Source organism: Euleptes europaea, chromosome 8, assembly GCF_029931775.1.
Source record: "Euleptes europaea isolate rEulEur1 chromosome 8, rEulEur1.hap1, whole genome shotgun sequence".
NCBI classification, from domain to species: domain Eukaryota; kingdom Metazoa; phylum Chordata; class Lepidosauria; order Squamata; family Sphaerodactylidae; genus Euleptes; species Euleptes europaea.
The window spans coordinates 54,372,990-54,386,750 of record NC_079319.1 but is presented as its reverse complement, the minus strand read 5'-3'; the positions used below and the strand labels follow the sequence as shown (position 1 = coordinate 54,386,750).

Genomic DNA, 13,761 nt, shown 5'->3' with positions numbered 1-13,761 from the left:
ATGCCACTCCTGCAGTTGGGGGAGATTGTGGATCCAAAAATAATGCTCACATGTCCTTTTCTCCCCGCTTACCCCCCCTTCCCTTCACAGAACAAGTTTAAATCCCTCTCGTGGGACACTCTGATTTCATCTTATTTTATCGATAGAGTGTACTATTGTTAGAAGGCATGTGCAAAAAATTAAAAAAGGGTGGGTTGGGTTTCTGATGCTGCCAGTGATTACATCAATGATATATGTGATGACATACATGGCAAGGAAGATTGGCCCCCTAAACACCAGAATCTGTGCATAACAGAGAAAAACAAGCCTACTGCAGGGGAAGAAGAACTCCGTGGCACAGAGTGGTATGCTGCAGTACTGCAGTCAAAAGCTCTGCTCACAACCTGAGTTTGATCCCGATGGAAGTTGTTTTCAGGTAGCCAGTTCGAGGTCGACTCAGCCTTCCATCCTTCCGAGGTCGGTAAAATGAGTACCCGGCTTGCTGGGGGTAAAGGGAAGATGACTGGGGAAGGCACTGGCAAACCACCCCGTAAACAAAGCCTGCCAAGAAAACGTCGGGATGTAACGTCACCCCGTGGGTCAGGAATGACCCGGTGCTTGCACAGGCGACCTTTACTTTTTTACTGCAGGGGAAACTGATAATAGGTAAGGGTGGATCGCGGCAAAGCCAATTTTTAGGATTGCGGCTCAACCCTTCACAAAATCAGGGACAAGGGCAGCATGCAGAACAGGCCACACTAACTCCCATTGGTGGCAGCCTCTGCTGGTTTAGCCTGCAGCTATTCTAGTCTGAGGCAAATTCTGTATATTACAAGTGCATATTTACCACCGTGGGTATTGTATGAGTGCAACTTCATGTGTGTTCATGGGTTCCAACATCCTAATTGTCTAGTATAGTTAATTGCATTAAATCTTAGTGAACACAATTTGAATATTCATATAAAATTATACCCAGGATGGCCTCCTAAACTTTATACATGGTTCCATAAACATGCTTTAATTCTCTATTCCATTTCAGTTAACAAAATCTAAAACTGAATGCCACTAAATAGTCTTTGGCATGTCATATTAGTCAATTGATATGAGTTATTAAGGGGATTTATAAATATTTAATTCCCTTGTTTACTTTAGTAAACAGCCACATGACTGGAATTCATACAAGATAGTCGAGCTTCACAACCTTTTGCCTCCTTTTATTTCCTGTAACAAGAACAGATATTGCCAGGGCTTTTTAATTATTATTTTTTGCTGGTATCCATCAGTACTGAGTACTGTCTTGGCACATTTGGAGGGGGACTCTCCCATGTCCTGAAGGGGGGAATTGGTGGAAATTCATGCAGACTTATATATAAGTACTGGCACCTTTTTTAAAAAGCACTGGATACTGCAGGACAAACCAATGAGTTCATGCCACCGTATGAACAAGCAGTTGGGCAACTTTGGGGATACAATCGCAATTTCTCTGTGCTGGTAAACTATTCTTGGTTTTCTTTTCAGGTGTGAAGTTGGCACTACCCACTGGTCCCAGTGCAATGAGACTCCAGTGAAGTTTGCTCGCTTCCCCGTCACGGGATTAATAGAAGGGCGCTCTTACATATTCCGTGTCAGGGCTGTGAATAATGCTGGAATAAGCATTCCTTCCCGTGTTTCCGAGGCTGTGGCAGCGCTAGACCCTGCTGATAGGGCTAGACTTAGAAGTAAGCATCTTCCTCTTATATCTTATCATGAATTTGAAAGCTTAATTTTGGGGAGGTATCAGCAGGCAGTAAACTCAAGAACATCCCACTAGAGGGAGTAACATCAAAGCAAACCCAAAGTAGGATTTGGCAAGAGGAAAATATCTTAAATATTCTTCATATCATTTCTTCTGTTGATGGTCTTGTGTCATACAGTTCCTGTCATGGAACATACCTGAGTAATTTATTTGTATTGTCAAGCACCCACATATCACTAGAGCCCTAAACTGAAATCCATCCTCTTCATCATTTTTGGGTCTGGGCAGGGTTCATATCATACCAAAGTGGTCTCTATTGATTCTCATGTCTGCAGAGTTTTCCAAGTTATTAAGAGAAGCATTGTTAGGTTGGGATAGGCAGGGTTCATTTGGTCTCAGAGCTCTATTTATTGGTGTTTGCTTGGTCATTGTTCAAATGTATGTTGATGTTAAATAAGAACATATCCAGGTCTAGAGTGTCTTAAGCTTTTCCTCAATTCAGTATACCTTATAACCACAGTTTTTGAAGCACTACAGTCTCTGCTGGCCACTGAAAATTAGCAAGTATTCTCCTAATACATTCTATTTCCCTTTTTGAAATAATATTGACATAGCTGAAAATCCTCGATTCAAATAAAGAAGTAGAAATATTAAATATACCTGTCCCCTTTATCTCCAGCAATTCAAATGTTCATAAAGACTGCATAACTCTCTTTGAAACTTGTACATATCCAAGGAAACACCACATGCTAGTCCAGGTATTCTTTGTACTTTTCGACACCTAAACAGATAGTTGGCTGTTCAATAAAGAGGGCATTCCAAAAGTGCATGCAGTTTTCTAACTCAGCTCTTTTGTCTTGCAATCAATGTGAATAGATTTTTTAAAAATGTAATTACTTCAACATCCAAGCATTCAATATTTTGTATAGACATTCCCACTATTAAACACCCATCTCCCAGATAATATTATCCAGGCAAACATGTGTGCAGGAATGTCCATTTCATTGTACACAAACATGAATTATAAACCATAAGGTATGTTTTCCCTGATGATATCATAGCACATCCTGCCACCACTTTGTGCCACTTTGTTTTCATTCATATTTTTTTTCAGATTTGGGGACAGGCAGAGTATCTTCATGTCAAGTAGATACTCTGTCACAGAGCCACACCCCCTCCCCACTATATCCGTTTGTTCCATTTCCTGCAACAGTGACTCAAACCTAAAGGATGTACATCAAGTATTTCTTCCTACAGAAAGAAGAAGCAAATTGACAAGACTAGGCAGACACACTGATATTAGACAGGATGAGAAAGTAGATGACAGAACACTGTGTTATATACTACTTCCAGCTAAATTGCTCTAATGCATTATCATTTATCTGCATCCTTTCTTGGAGAATGCTTCTCTCACACGGGCAACAATGAATCAGCTACAAGAGCCACAACCCAAGGCCCTGCAACAAGCCCAGATACTAATTATGCCTTCATATCTATTCAAGCATCAACATTAAAGAACTCAATAACAATGAAACAGTCATACCATCAAGGACTGATTCATGCTCTCATCCTCCAGCATCAATGCCATCACCTGCAGTCAATGACTTATGTTGACTTCATAAGTCAACAGTTCTACAGAGGAAAATAAATGGCTTTAAATCTAGCATAAAAATTGGTAACTTTCAGAAACCAGTGGGGGAAAATTGCGGTCTCCCAGGAAATTCTGCTGGTGACCTCAAAGTCCTCCATAGGGTCCAGCATTAATTTGATGGGGATTATTTCATCATCACCTTCAATTCTACTCAACATGGACTTAATTCAAACTATGGGTTTCTTTTTCACTATATATGTTAAATTAGTATAATATAGCTGGGCAGTGATTAGTAACTAGTGCTGTGAATAGGTCACTGTGTTATTGTCTTGCATACACTCGAGCTCTGCATACAATTTGTCACAATCCTATACTATCCGTAGCCTTTTTGTGACCTTTTAACCTCCTCTTTACAAGAAAATCGTGTACGAGTGTATGTATACTGTATCTGACACCTGAAGATATCACCAAACGTCTGATATCACATGGGCAGACCCCCCCAAAATCTGTTAGTCTTGGGCAGTGCAATCCTAAAGACCACCTGTGCTGCTGTGGTGGGCCACTGGTATAACTGTGGTGCTGCTAATCTGCTCTCTGAAGGGTTTGGTTAGTGAGCAGCTGGCAGAAAAAACAGTTTGTAGCTGGGTTTTCGAGGCTGCAACTGCTTCAGCATCCCTGGCTACTGCACCTTATCATCCTATCCAAGTGTTATGTTGTGACAGCTGTGCCATGATGGACAGGGGAAGCAGAACCAATCAGGGGCCAGCAGGTCCGGGGACCCAGCCCTGGGTCCATCAAGCCGAGGGGCTGAGACATTTACAAATCAAACCTGCTGGCAAAGAAACGAAGTTCAATAAACATTGCAAGTACTTAGGAAACCACAATGAAGGTGAAACTGCCAATAATGAAAGCCAAGCTGGGAGATCAGTTTTCAAAGCATCAGGTTGGGAGGCTGAATCTTAATTGGAGCCTCTTATTCAAAGAAGGAGAGTTGGTAAGTCTGACTAATCTCTGACTCTATTGCAGGTCACCCTTCTGCGCCCTGGACTGGACAGATTATTGTCACTGAAGAGGAACCTACAGGTGAGTACATGTCCTCCTAAAAGAAGCCCGGTCTGAATTTCTTCATCAACATGTTTATTATAGCTTCCCTCAAGGAACCTTATTTATTTTATTTATTCATATTATTTACAGTCTGCCTCTCTTGCAGGGACTCAAGATGGATCACACATACGATTAGAGTTTTGTGAGGGGACTGAAAATTCTCCCATTGTTTATTTTAAAATAACTATCACATTCAGATTTGTGGCATATTTTATATGTGTGTGTATATATACATACATACAATAAAAGCATTGTTTTCCAGCATTCCTGGGGAATGAGAGTTGCTGGTTAATCCAATATATGGGATGCTCAAGTCTATTGTCCTTCCCTACACCCTACCCAGAGGAATCTGCAGCAACCAAGCACCATCCCATTGGGGATGTCATGGCCACAGATGCCCTTCCTCCTCAGCCACAGAACTGTCCTATCCAGTAGGCAGACAAGCAAGCAAGTTGCCCAGGGGCCCTCTGGCAGAGCTGGCTTCCAACAGCTCAAGGCAAGATGAGAGGGAAGGAGGCACCAGAAGAGGCCATCAGTTGGCAGCGCCAGCTGTCAGAAGCCCAGCAAAGTCCAGAGGCATCAAGCTGGCTGGCTGGAGAGATGGGAGTGGGGCATATCTGTGTTCAAAGATGCAGGGGTTTGGGAGGCAAGGGAGAGGAGCTTGGCCACTGTGTGATGCCGATTAACTGAGCATTCTGGATAATCGATATAGATATAAAAGCACTCATATGGAAATCACACTGGATTGTCAATATTTTGAAGATTCCAAAATGTGAGCAATGCTGAAGAACTTCTTATTTTCGGCTTCTAACCTCAAATTGCTTGATCAACAGGCTCATTGGCATCCATCTGCTCTGTGGTAGCTGTAGCTTGGTTGTGTTAGATATAACAAAGCCTTTCTTCACTTCCCTGTTACACAGAGGGCATTGTCCCAGGACCACCTTCAGACCTCCATGTTACAGAAGCCACAAAGAACTATGTTGTGCTTAGCTGGAAACCTCCATGTGAACGGGGCCACGAGGGTGTCATGTACTTTGTGGAAAAGGTAAAATCAGAGTATCGATATGCTGTTTTCTCCTTCATTACCCCCTTAGTCATAGTTCATCCCAAGATAAAGAATTTCAGGTTGGTACCATTTTCATGTTAATTTCTTTTTACTCATCAAAGACAAAAACCTGTAGGTATTCTTTATCGTAGAGTGAAGAAGGCATTGAATAGACAAGAAAACACTGAATACAGCACAGATCTGCATAAAAGAGAAGCTAAACTCCTTACAGCTTTTTGTTCTGAACTCTTTTTCTGAATGTAGCACAGAAGCGAAAGTTAGCTAGAATCCTGTAAAAGCAAGAGGAGTTGTTGTTAAATATGTAGTTAAATAAGCTGATTAATGTAATATTTTGGGAACGGTGGCGCTCATTCTTCATGTATTTGTGCCCTGATATGTATCTCCTACCCTTAATATTTTTCTTTTTTTTTTTATATAAATTTTATTGGGTTTTATGATAGAAATTTTCCATTGCATTAAACAACATCTATAACAATATCAAATTTCAATTCTAACCTAAAGTTGTTATAATTCCATATCATATAATAAAAAAGAGAAAAGAAAAAAGAAAAAAAGAAATGGAAAATTTTTTGACTTCCCCTTCACCTCTATCTGCCTCTTAATAAAAAGTTCATCCCGTCATAGGTAGTCTAATCTTAATAAAATATCAATACCATATATAAAAAACCATAATCTGTTAGTAAATATAATTATGCTTATTCAATATAAAAAAAACCCAAAAATAATCCTCTGGATCAGATTAGAAAATATTCTTCCATTCTTCCCAATTTTAACTCATATTCACAATAATGCATCCACACACCCCATTCCCCCAAAAACCGAACGTCATTTTCTTCATTTAGAATAGCTGTGAGTTTTGCCATTTCTGCCACTTCAAACATTTTAACAATCCAGTCTTTTTTCTCGGGAGTTTCTAGCCCTTTCCATTTCGCTGCATAAAGCAGTCTCGCAGCTGTTGTGGCATAAATCAAAAAAGTTCTTTGTGTTGCTAAGTCGTCTGGAATCATACTCAATAACATCATTTCTGGTGTTTTGGGTATATTCTTTTGTAGTATTAATCTCAATTCATTATAGATCATGTCCCAGAAGTCTTTGGCTTTGTCACAGGTCCACCACATGTGATAAAAGGAACCAATTTCTTTGTTACATTTCCAACAAGTAGGGGACATCGTTTTATAAATCTTTGCCATTTTCTTGGGTGTTAGATACCATCTATACATCATTTTATAAATGTTTTCTCGCACTGACTGTGCTTTTATTCCTTTTAAATCTTTAGACCATAATCTTTCCCATTTATTTAAAACAATATCATGTCCCACATTTTGAGCCCAATCGATCATAGTTGGTTTAATCGTGTCCTGCTCACAGTATATTGTTAAAAGGAGATTATACATTTTAGAAATCAGCTTTGTATTATTGTCTAGTAGAATCCTTTGAAAAGGAGATTTTTCTTTAGAGAAACCTTTTTTTGCATCTTGTACAAAAACTGATTTAATTTGGTAATATTGAAGCCATTGTAAATCATCCTTAAGAAGTTGAAAGTCTTTTAGTGAGCATTTCTTTCCTTCCCAATTAATTAGATCTTGATAAGTAATAAATTTGTCTGGTCTAAGTGGGCGCAGAGTTAGCATTTCTTGGGGCGATATCCACATCGGTGTTTCTGGTTCCAAAATGTGTTTATATCTCATCCAGATACGAAGTAGAGAGGACCTGATTATATGATTACGAAATGTTGCTTGTAATTTAATTTTATCATACCACAAATAACCATGCCATCCACTTAAGTTATTATAACCTTCCAAGTCTAACAAACGTACATTTGACAAATTCATCCAGTCTTTTAGCCATACTAAAGCTACCGCTTCAGCATAGAGTTGAAAATTAGGCAGTGCTAAACCTCCTCTAGTTTTTAGATCCACCAAGTATTTATAAGCAGTCCTTGGTTTTTTTCCTTGCCAGATGAAGTTTGAAATGTCTTTCCTCCAAGTTTCAAAATATTTAGTTTGTGATATTATTGGTAAATTTTGGAATAAGAAGAGCATCCTCGGTAAGACATTCATTTGGATCGTTGAGATACGTCCCATTAATGACAATTTTTTGTTTGACCATATAATCATATCAGTTTTAATCTTACCCCATAACTTGAGGTAGTTGTTGGTTAACAGATCTTTATTCTTTGCAGTAATCCAAATTCCCAGGTATTTAACTTTGTTAGCTTTCTCCCAGCCAGTATATGATATAAATTCCTGTTGTTGTATTTCCGATAAATTTTTAAATATTATCTTTGTTTTTTCTTGATTCACTTTAAAGCCTGATACTTTTCCAAAATCATCCAAAGTCTCCTGAAGTATATTCATTGACTGTGTTGGGTTTTCCAAAATTAGCAGTAGGTCATCCGCGAATGCTCTCAACTTAAATTCATGTTTTTTAATTCTTAGCCCGCGGATGTCCTCCATACTTCTTAGTTTCACACATAGCGGTTCCAACACCAACAAAAATAAAAGTGGAGACAAGGGACATCCCTGTCTAGTCCCTTTCGTGATTTGGCAGTTATCTGACATTGATTCATTAACCAAAATTTTAGCTTGTTGGGAGGTATAAATAGCCGATATACCTTTCTGAAAACGATCTCCAAAGTTCAATTTATCCAAAATCCGTTTCAGGAAGTTCCAAGAGACCATATCAAAGGCTTTTTCTGCATCCAAAAATACAAAAGCCGCAGTTTGTTGAATATTCTGGTCATAATATTCCAGTGAATCTAGTAAAATTCTTACATTGTCTTTTATTTGCCTTCCTGGTATAAAACCTGCTTGGTCCTCATGTATAAGATCCTTAATAAATTGCTTTATCCTGCATGCCAAAACCGAAGCAAAAATTTTGTAATCCACATTTAAGAGCGATATAGGTCTGTAATTAGATGTTTTTTCTGGATCTCTTCCTTCTTTGGGTATCAGTGATATAAATGCGTGTGACCAAGTCTCCGGGGATGTTCCCTCGTCCAAAATTGCATTGTAAAGTGAACCAAAAAATCCAACTAAATTGTCACTAAATGTTCTATAAAATAGTGCAGTAATTCCATCTGGTCCAGGTGTTTTATCCGTTTTTTGTCTCAGTATTGCTTCTTGTATTTCTTCCCTTGTTACTGGAGCTTCAATACATTCTCTCTGGGTCATTGACAAAGCTTTCATCTGTATTGAGTTTAGAAATTTATCTATTTTCTGTTTTGGAGTATTTTCTTTCTGATATAACTTAGAGTAAAATGAAACAAATTCTTTCTGAATTTCTGAAGTTGAATAAACTGGTCCTTTAGCAGTTTGGATTTTTGTTATAATCTTCTTTTGAAATGAGTCCTTCAGTTGTGTTGCTAAAAATTTTCCTGGTTTATTTGCATATTCAAAATACTTTTGTTTAGCAAGTTTCAGATTTTTATTCATTTCCTCCATTATTACCAAATTTAATTGGTGTTTAGATGCAGAAATCTGTATTTGAATTTCTCTTCTCTCCTCTTCCTGTGTTACCATTACCAATTTCTGCTCCAATTTTTGTAAATTCCAAAGTATGTTGTTTGTAAATTGCATTTGAGTCTTCTTCCAGGCCGAGTGTTTCTGTATCATAAAACCTCTCAGAACAGCTTTGAATGCGTCCCAAACTGTATTTAAAGAAGTTTCCCCATTAAGGTTAATTTCAAAAAAGTCTTTCATTAAAACCTGTAATTCCTTTTGTATCTTGTTGTCTTTTAACAGTTTATCGTTCATTCGCCATCTAAATGCTTGTTTATTGTTCCAATCAAAGGTAACAGGATTGTGATCAGAAAAAGTTCTAGGTAAAATATGAATTTTACGTAGTTGCGTGAAAATTGATTTACTGGCCCATATCATATCAATTCTGGAGTGTGAATCATGTCTTGCTGAATAAAAGGTGTATTCTTTAGCTGTTGTATTCATTGTTCTCCAAATGTCTTGTAATTCTAATTCTGAAGCCATGGCAAAGAAAGTTTTAGGCAAGCATCCATCATTGATATCTTTTGCTTTTGATTTTTTGTCCAGAGATGGGAGAATAATTCCATTGAAGTCGCCCATCAATAAAATTTGGTCTTTTGCGTACTGGGCTATCAGGTCGTGTAATTTTTCATAGAAGGATTTTTTCCCTTCATTGGGTGCATAGATTCCAACCACTATTGTCCTTTGTCCCAATATTTTAGTTCTGATAATTACAATTCTTCCTTCATTGTCTTTATATACTAGTTCTGGACAGAGACTGGGGTGGGCATAGATTACCACTCCCTTTGTTTTAGTTTTAGCAGAAGCAATAAATGCTTGTCCAAGCACCTGTTTCTCCAAGTATTTTTTATGCTTTGAAGCTATATGGGTTTCTTGTAGGCAAATTAGGGAGTATTTATATTTCTGTAGATATTTGAGGATTCTGGCCCTTTTAGTTTTCTCATTCAGTCCATTTACATTCCAAGAAATTGCTTTTGCCATAATGTAGTGTTTTTTAGCAAAATAAAAAGTCTATAGTTTGGTACCACCTTCTGCACCCTGTACCTCTTCTTCTTCCTCTTCTTCTTCCTCCTTCTCTCCAGGTAATTCTTTAAGGTCCATTTTATATTTTCTCAGAAATTTCCCCACATCTGCTTGGGATAGAATTGTCGTTTTCACTTCCTTATAGGTGAAAGCCAGACCTTGTGGCATAATCCAACGGTATTTGATACCATTAGCTTTCAGTATAGACACAAAGTCTTTGTAGTTATTCCTCTGTGAAAGTAGGTGCCTTGGAATATCCTTCAATAGTATAAGAGAGGAATCTCCTGCTGACACTGGATTTTCATAATGAATCTTCATAATCTTATCTTTAACTCTGGTGTCATAAAACACTATCATCAAGTCTCTTGGCTTAGATCTTCTCATTCTAGCAGGTAGTGGTATCCTGTATATTCTATTAATGGCTTGTTTTAATTCTTGTTCATCTATCTGAAATAAGTAGGCCAAATTTGGTATTGCAGATTCTTTATTGTCTCCCATCATATCTGGAAAATTGCGTATACGAAGATTGGTCTCTCTCACTCTCATCTCCATCATTGCCATTTGATTTTTTGCCGCCATCTGATCCGCTTGTATTGTTTCAATCTGTTTTTCTTGGCTTGTTAATTTTTTCTTTGTGTCCTTGTGCTCATCCATCACTTTCTTAATTGATGCATCCATCGCTTGCATATCTGTCTTCATAACAATCATTTGAGTTTTTACTTCTTTCAAGTCTCCAGTGACCACATCCAACTTCTGATTAATAGCTTGGGATGCTTGACCAAGATTTGTCATCATAGAAGTCAACTGTGCCATCTGTGTAGACATCTGTTCAAACTGTTTATTTGTTGCCTCAGTTTGTTTAGTTAGCATGTCCTGTAACTTTTTTTCCATGGTCGAGGTTTGTAAAGAGTCCCTTAGTTTAGTATAGGCAGGGCTGTGTAGTGAGCCAGAGAGGGGTCGAGACATTTACATTCAAAAAAAGCTGGTAAAATACATGTCTACCGACAGGGCCTTTAAGGTGCTGGTTAAAAGGTGATAGTTCAAAGATCAGCCTAATAATTTTTTCGGGTTGAAAAGAGTCGAAATTGGCTTTAAAATTGCATTTTAAAGTTTTAAAATACCAGTGAGTTTTTTCGGTCGCTCTAGATCGGGTTAATCAGGAAGTAAACAGGAAGTTGCTAGTGCTGCAGACCTTCTATCGCCTCTTCTCGATGGTTATTCCTTCAGGAATGATTTGAAAGTAACTCGAGTGCGACGGATATTCAGTCCCGCGGCTACTTCCTGTTGTTTTAGTTCCAATGATAGAGAGGGTGTTATAGAGAGTCTTCCGTTCCAGGCACTCCCTTACTGCAAACGTGGCAGGAATTCGCCGGAAAATCAGGAAGAGAGATCACCCTCCCCTTCCTTCGGACCTTCTCATTGGTGATAATTCTTGTCAGTCTAAAAGGTATCCTTCCGACTCTTTGTTATGGTTTAGGCTGATCGATCCGATAAGGCTCCTGTCGCTAATCCCGATGACTAACTCAGATCAAACTTTTTCAGTTCGGATTATGGAGGGGTGGGGGTCCCAGAAATATTCTTATCAGCCCCCCGTCTGTTCAAATTTCTAGTAAGTAGACGAAGAGTTCTTTTGTACTCACTTGGGTGTCAAGAGGTGAGGTTCTTTTCTTTATGTAGTCCTTATGTTGGTATTAAGGCGGTGGAGGGTAGAGCTTGCTGCCAGAGTTGCGTTTTGGCGATGTCCTTCCCTAGTGCCCTCGCAGGACCGGCGTCTAGGACTCCGAGGGGCTTAAAAAAGCCCCCTCAGAGTACCTAGGAGGTCAAACCGCGTTTGCGGGCTGCAGGGAGTTCCTGCTTTCCAACCCACTTGCAAGGGTCGGATTGGGGTATCTATGTACCCCAAAAATAACGCAAACTTGGATTTCTCCCAGGACAACCTGGGGAAATGGAGTGCTCTCTCCAACGGCACCACCGGAAGTCCTCCCCCCTTAATATTTTTCTATCTATTTTTAAACCAATAAAATGTACAAGATCTAGGCTGCTTTCAGAAACTGGAGTTTGTTTATGATGAGCACAAGTTGGGTTAATTATCAAGCTCACACACTTCCCTCTCCCTGTCCTCCTCACATACTATAGCTAACTCTGTGCCATTCCTTGTACTGGCAGAAAGGGGGGATATACATTTTGTAAATAAACTCTAAATAAACTCTGATTTTTCATGACGTCAAGTGCACCTCCCTTTGGATGTCATTATGTAATGGGATTAGTTGAGCACTGGTTCTCTGTAGGCATCCAACAATAAGGCTAATTGCATTTAAAAGAATACATTATAGCTGCTACGTAACAGAAGAGAAGAAGTTAAAACAACTCAGTTTTCAATAGCCTTCGCTCCAGTTAGGAAAGAACAGCACTGGTTTCAATAGCATCAGCATAAGACACAATTATGCCTCCTCTAAACAGGTGTTCCAAGTATGGGATTTTCTGATTTTGTGACAAATTGTCCTGACAAAGTAATAGTCAACCAGGAAGGCAGAAAAAGATCACTTTATGGAGGAATGGTGGCAGGTGACCACTTTTCTAAACTGAGGAAAACTGAATTAGCCCAAGCCATATATTTTTAGTGAATATATAACAATAATAAGTACACCTTTGTTTTCTCTATGAATGAGCAAGTTTGTGGGGTTTTATTGCTGTGTGTTTCTATGCTGTTTCTTCTGTGGTTTTTAATTGTAAGCTGCCATGAGCAGGACTCCAGAGAGGCAGCACAGAAGTATTCTAGATAAACAAATAAATAAAACAATTCTTCAATTGGTTTTCCAATTTGACACTATGGAGCAATGTGGCAAAACTATTTACCCTTTTTTAACTAGTTTACTGGATATCTGCAGGGCTCCTTTGCTGTGAGCGACTGATCTTTGTTCAATTCTGAAAATTTGATTTCAGTGTGTTGCAGGAACAGAAAACTGGCAGAGAGTAAACACTGAGATCCCTGTGAAGTCTCCCCGCTTTGCACTTTTTGACCTGGCCGAAGGGAAATCCTACCGCTTTCGGGTTCGCTGTTGTAATTCAGCTGGAATCGGTGAGCCCTCAGAAGCAACTGAGGCCACCGTGGTTGGTGACAAACTTGGTAAGTATATAGTCAGATGTACTTGGTACCCCTAAAAATAACTGTGTACCTACTTTTCTTGTTGAATGGGAGCAAGTAGTCTTTATCTAGGTTTCCATGTTTTGTTTTGCCTTGAATTGACGAGTCTTATTCCAGTACTAAACAACATATTCATCACAGAGGATAGCAACAAAAAAATTACTTATCAGAAAACTGTAGTTAATTTACTTGTTCTTGTTTATATGTATGTTCCAGATTTTATATAGCATTGGCACACCAATATGTACAGTGTATTTATCTATATATCTAACAGTCATTGTTGGTTGATCTGCGGATGTCTAAATCTGTGGTTTGTGCCCACAATGACAAAAAGGAGATTTTTATGCAAACTTGGGGGACGCCTCCAGGTTTGCAGAAGAATATAAAAACAATTAAAATACGTAAGGGGGTTTAAATCCCCCCCCCAAAACAAATGTGTTGTCTGCACGTGTGCAGGCAATGCAACTGCCTTCTCCAGGCAATGACAATAGGGAATGGGGTGGCCAGGAGCAGTCATGATTGGGAGGGAAAAGCAGCAGCGGGCTCGGCAATGGAGGCTGGGAGCCACACCACGCCTGACACTGATGAGGTGGGAGCTGTAGCAGCCCTGGCGATGGC

General features: G+C 39.1%; 1 protein-coding gene across 2 annotated transcripts in view; it reads left to right on the top strand.

The window, feature by feature from the left end:
* MYOM1 (myomesin 1) overlaps positions 1–13,761 on the top strand; it is a 111,850-nt gene that overhangs the window by 59,186 nt on the left and 38,903 nt on the right. For both annotated transcript variants that reach the window (XM_056854301.1, XM_056854299.1), the window contains exons 12-15: positions 1,498–1,697; positions 4,332–4,388; positions 5,330–5,454; positions 12,942–13,125. In XM_056854301.1, the coding sequence (XP_056710279.1) occupies positions 1,498–1,697; positions 4,332–4,388; positions 5,330–5,454; positions 12,942–13,125 (566 nt within the window). The remainder of the gene's footprint in view (positions 1–1,497; positions 1,698–4,331; positions 4,389–5,329; positions 5,455–12,941; positions 13,126–13,761) is intronic.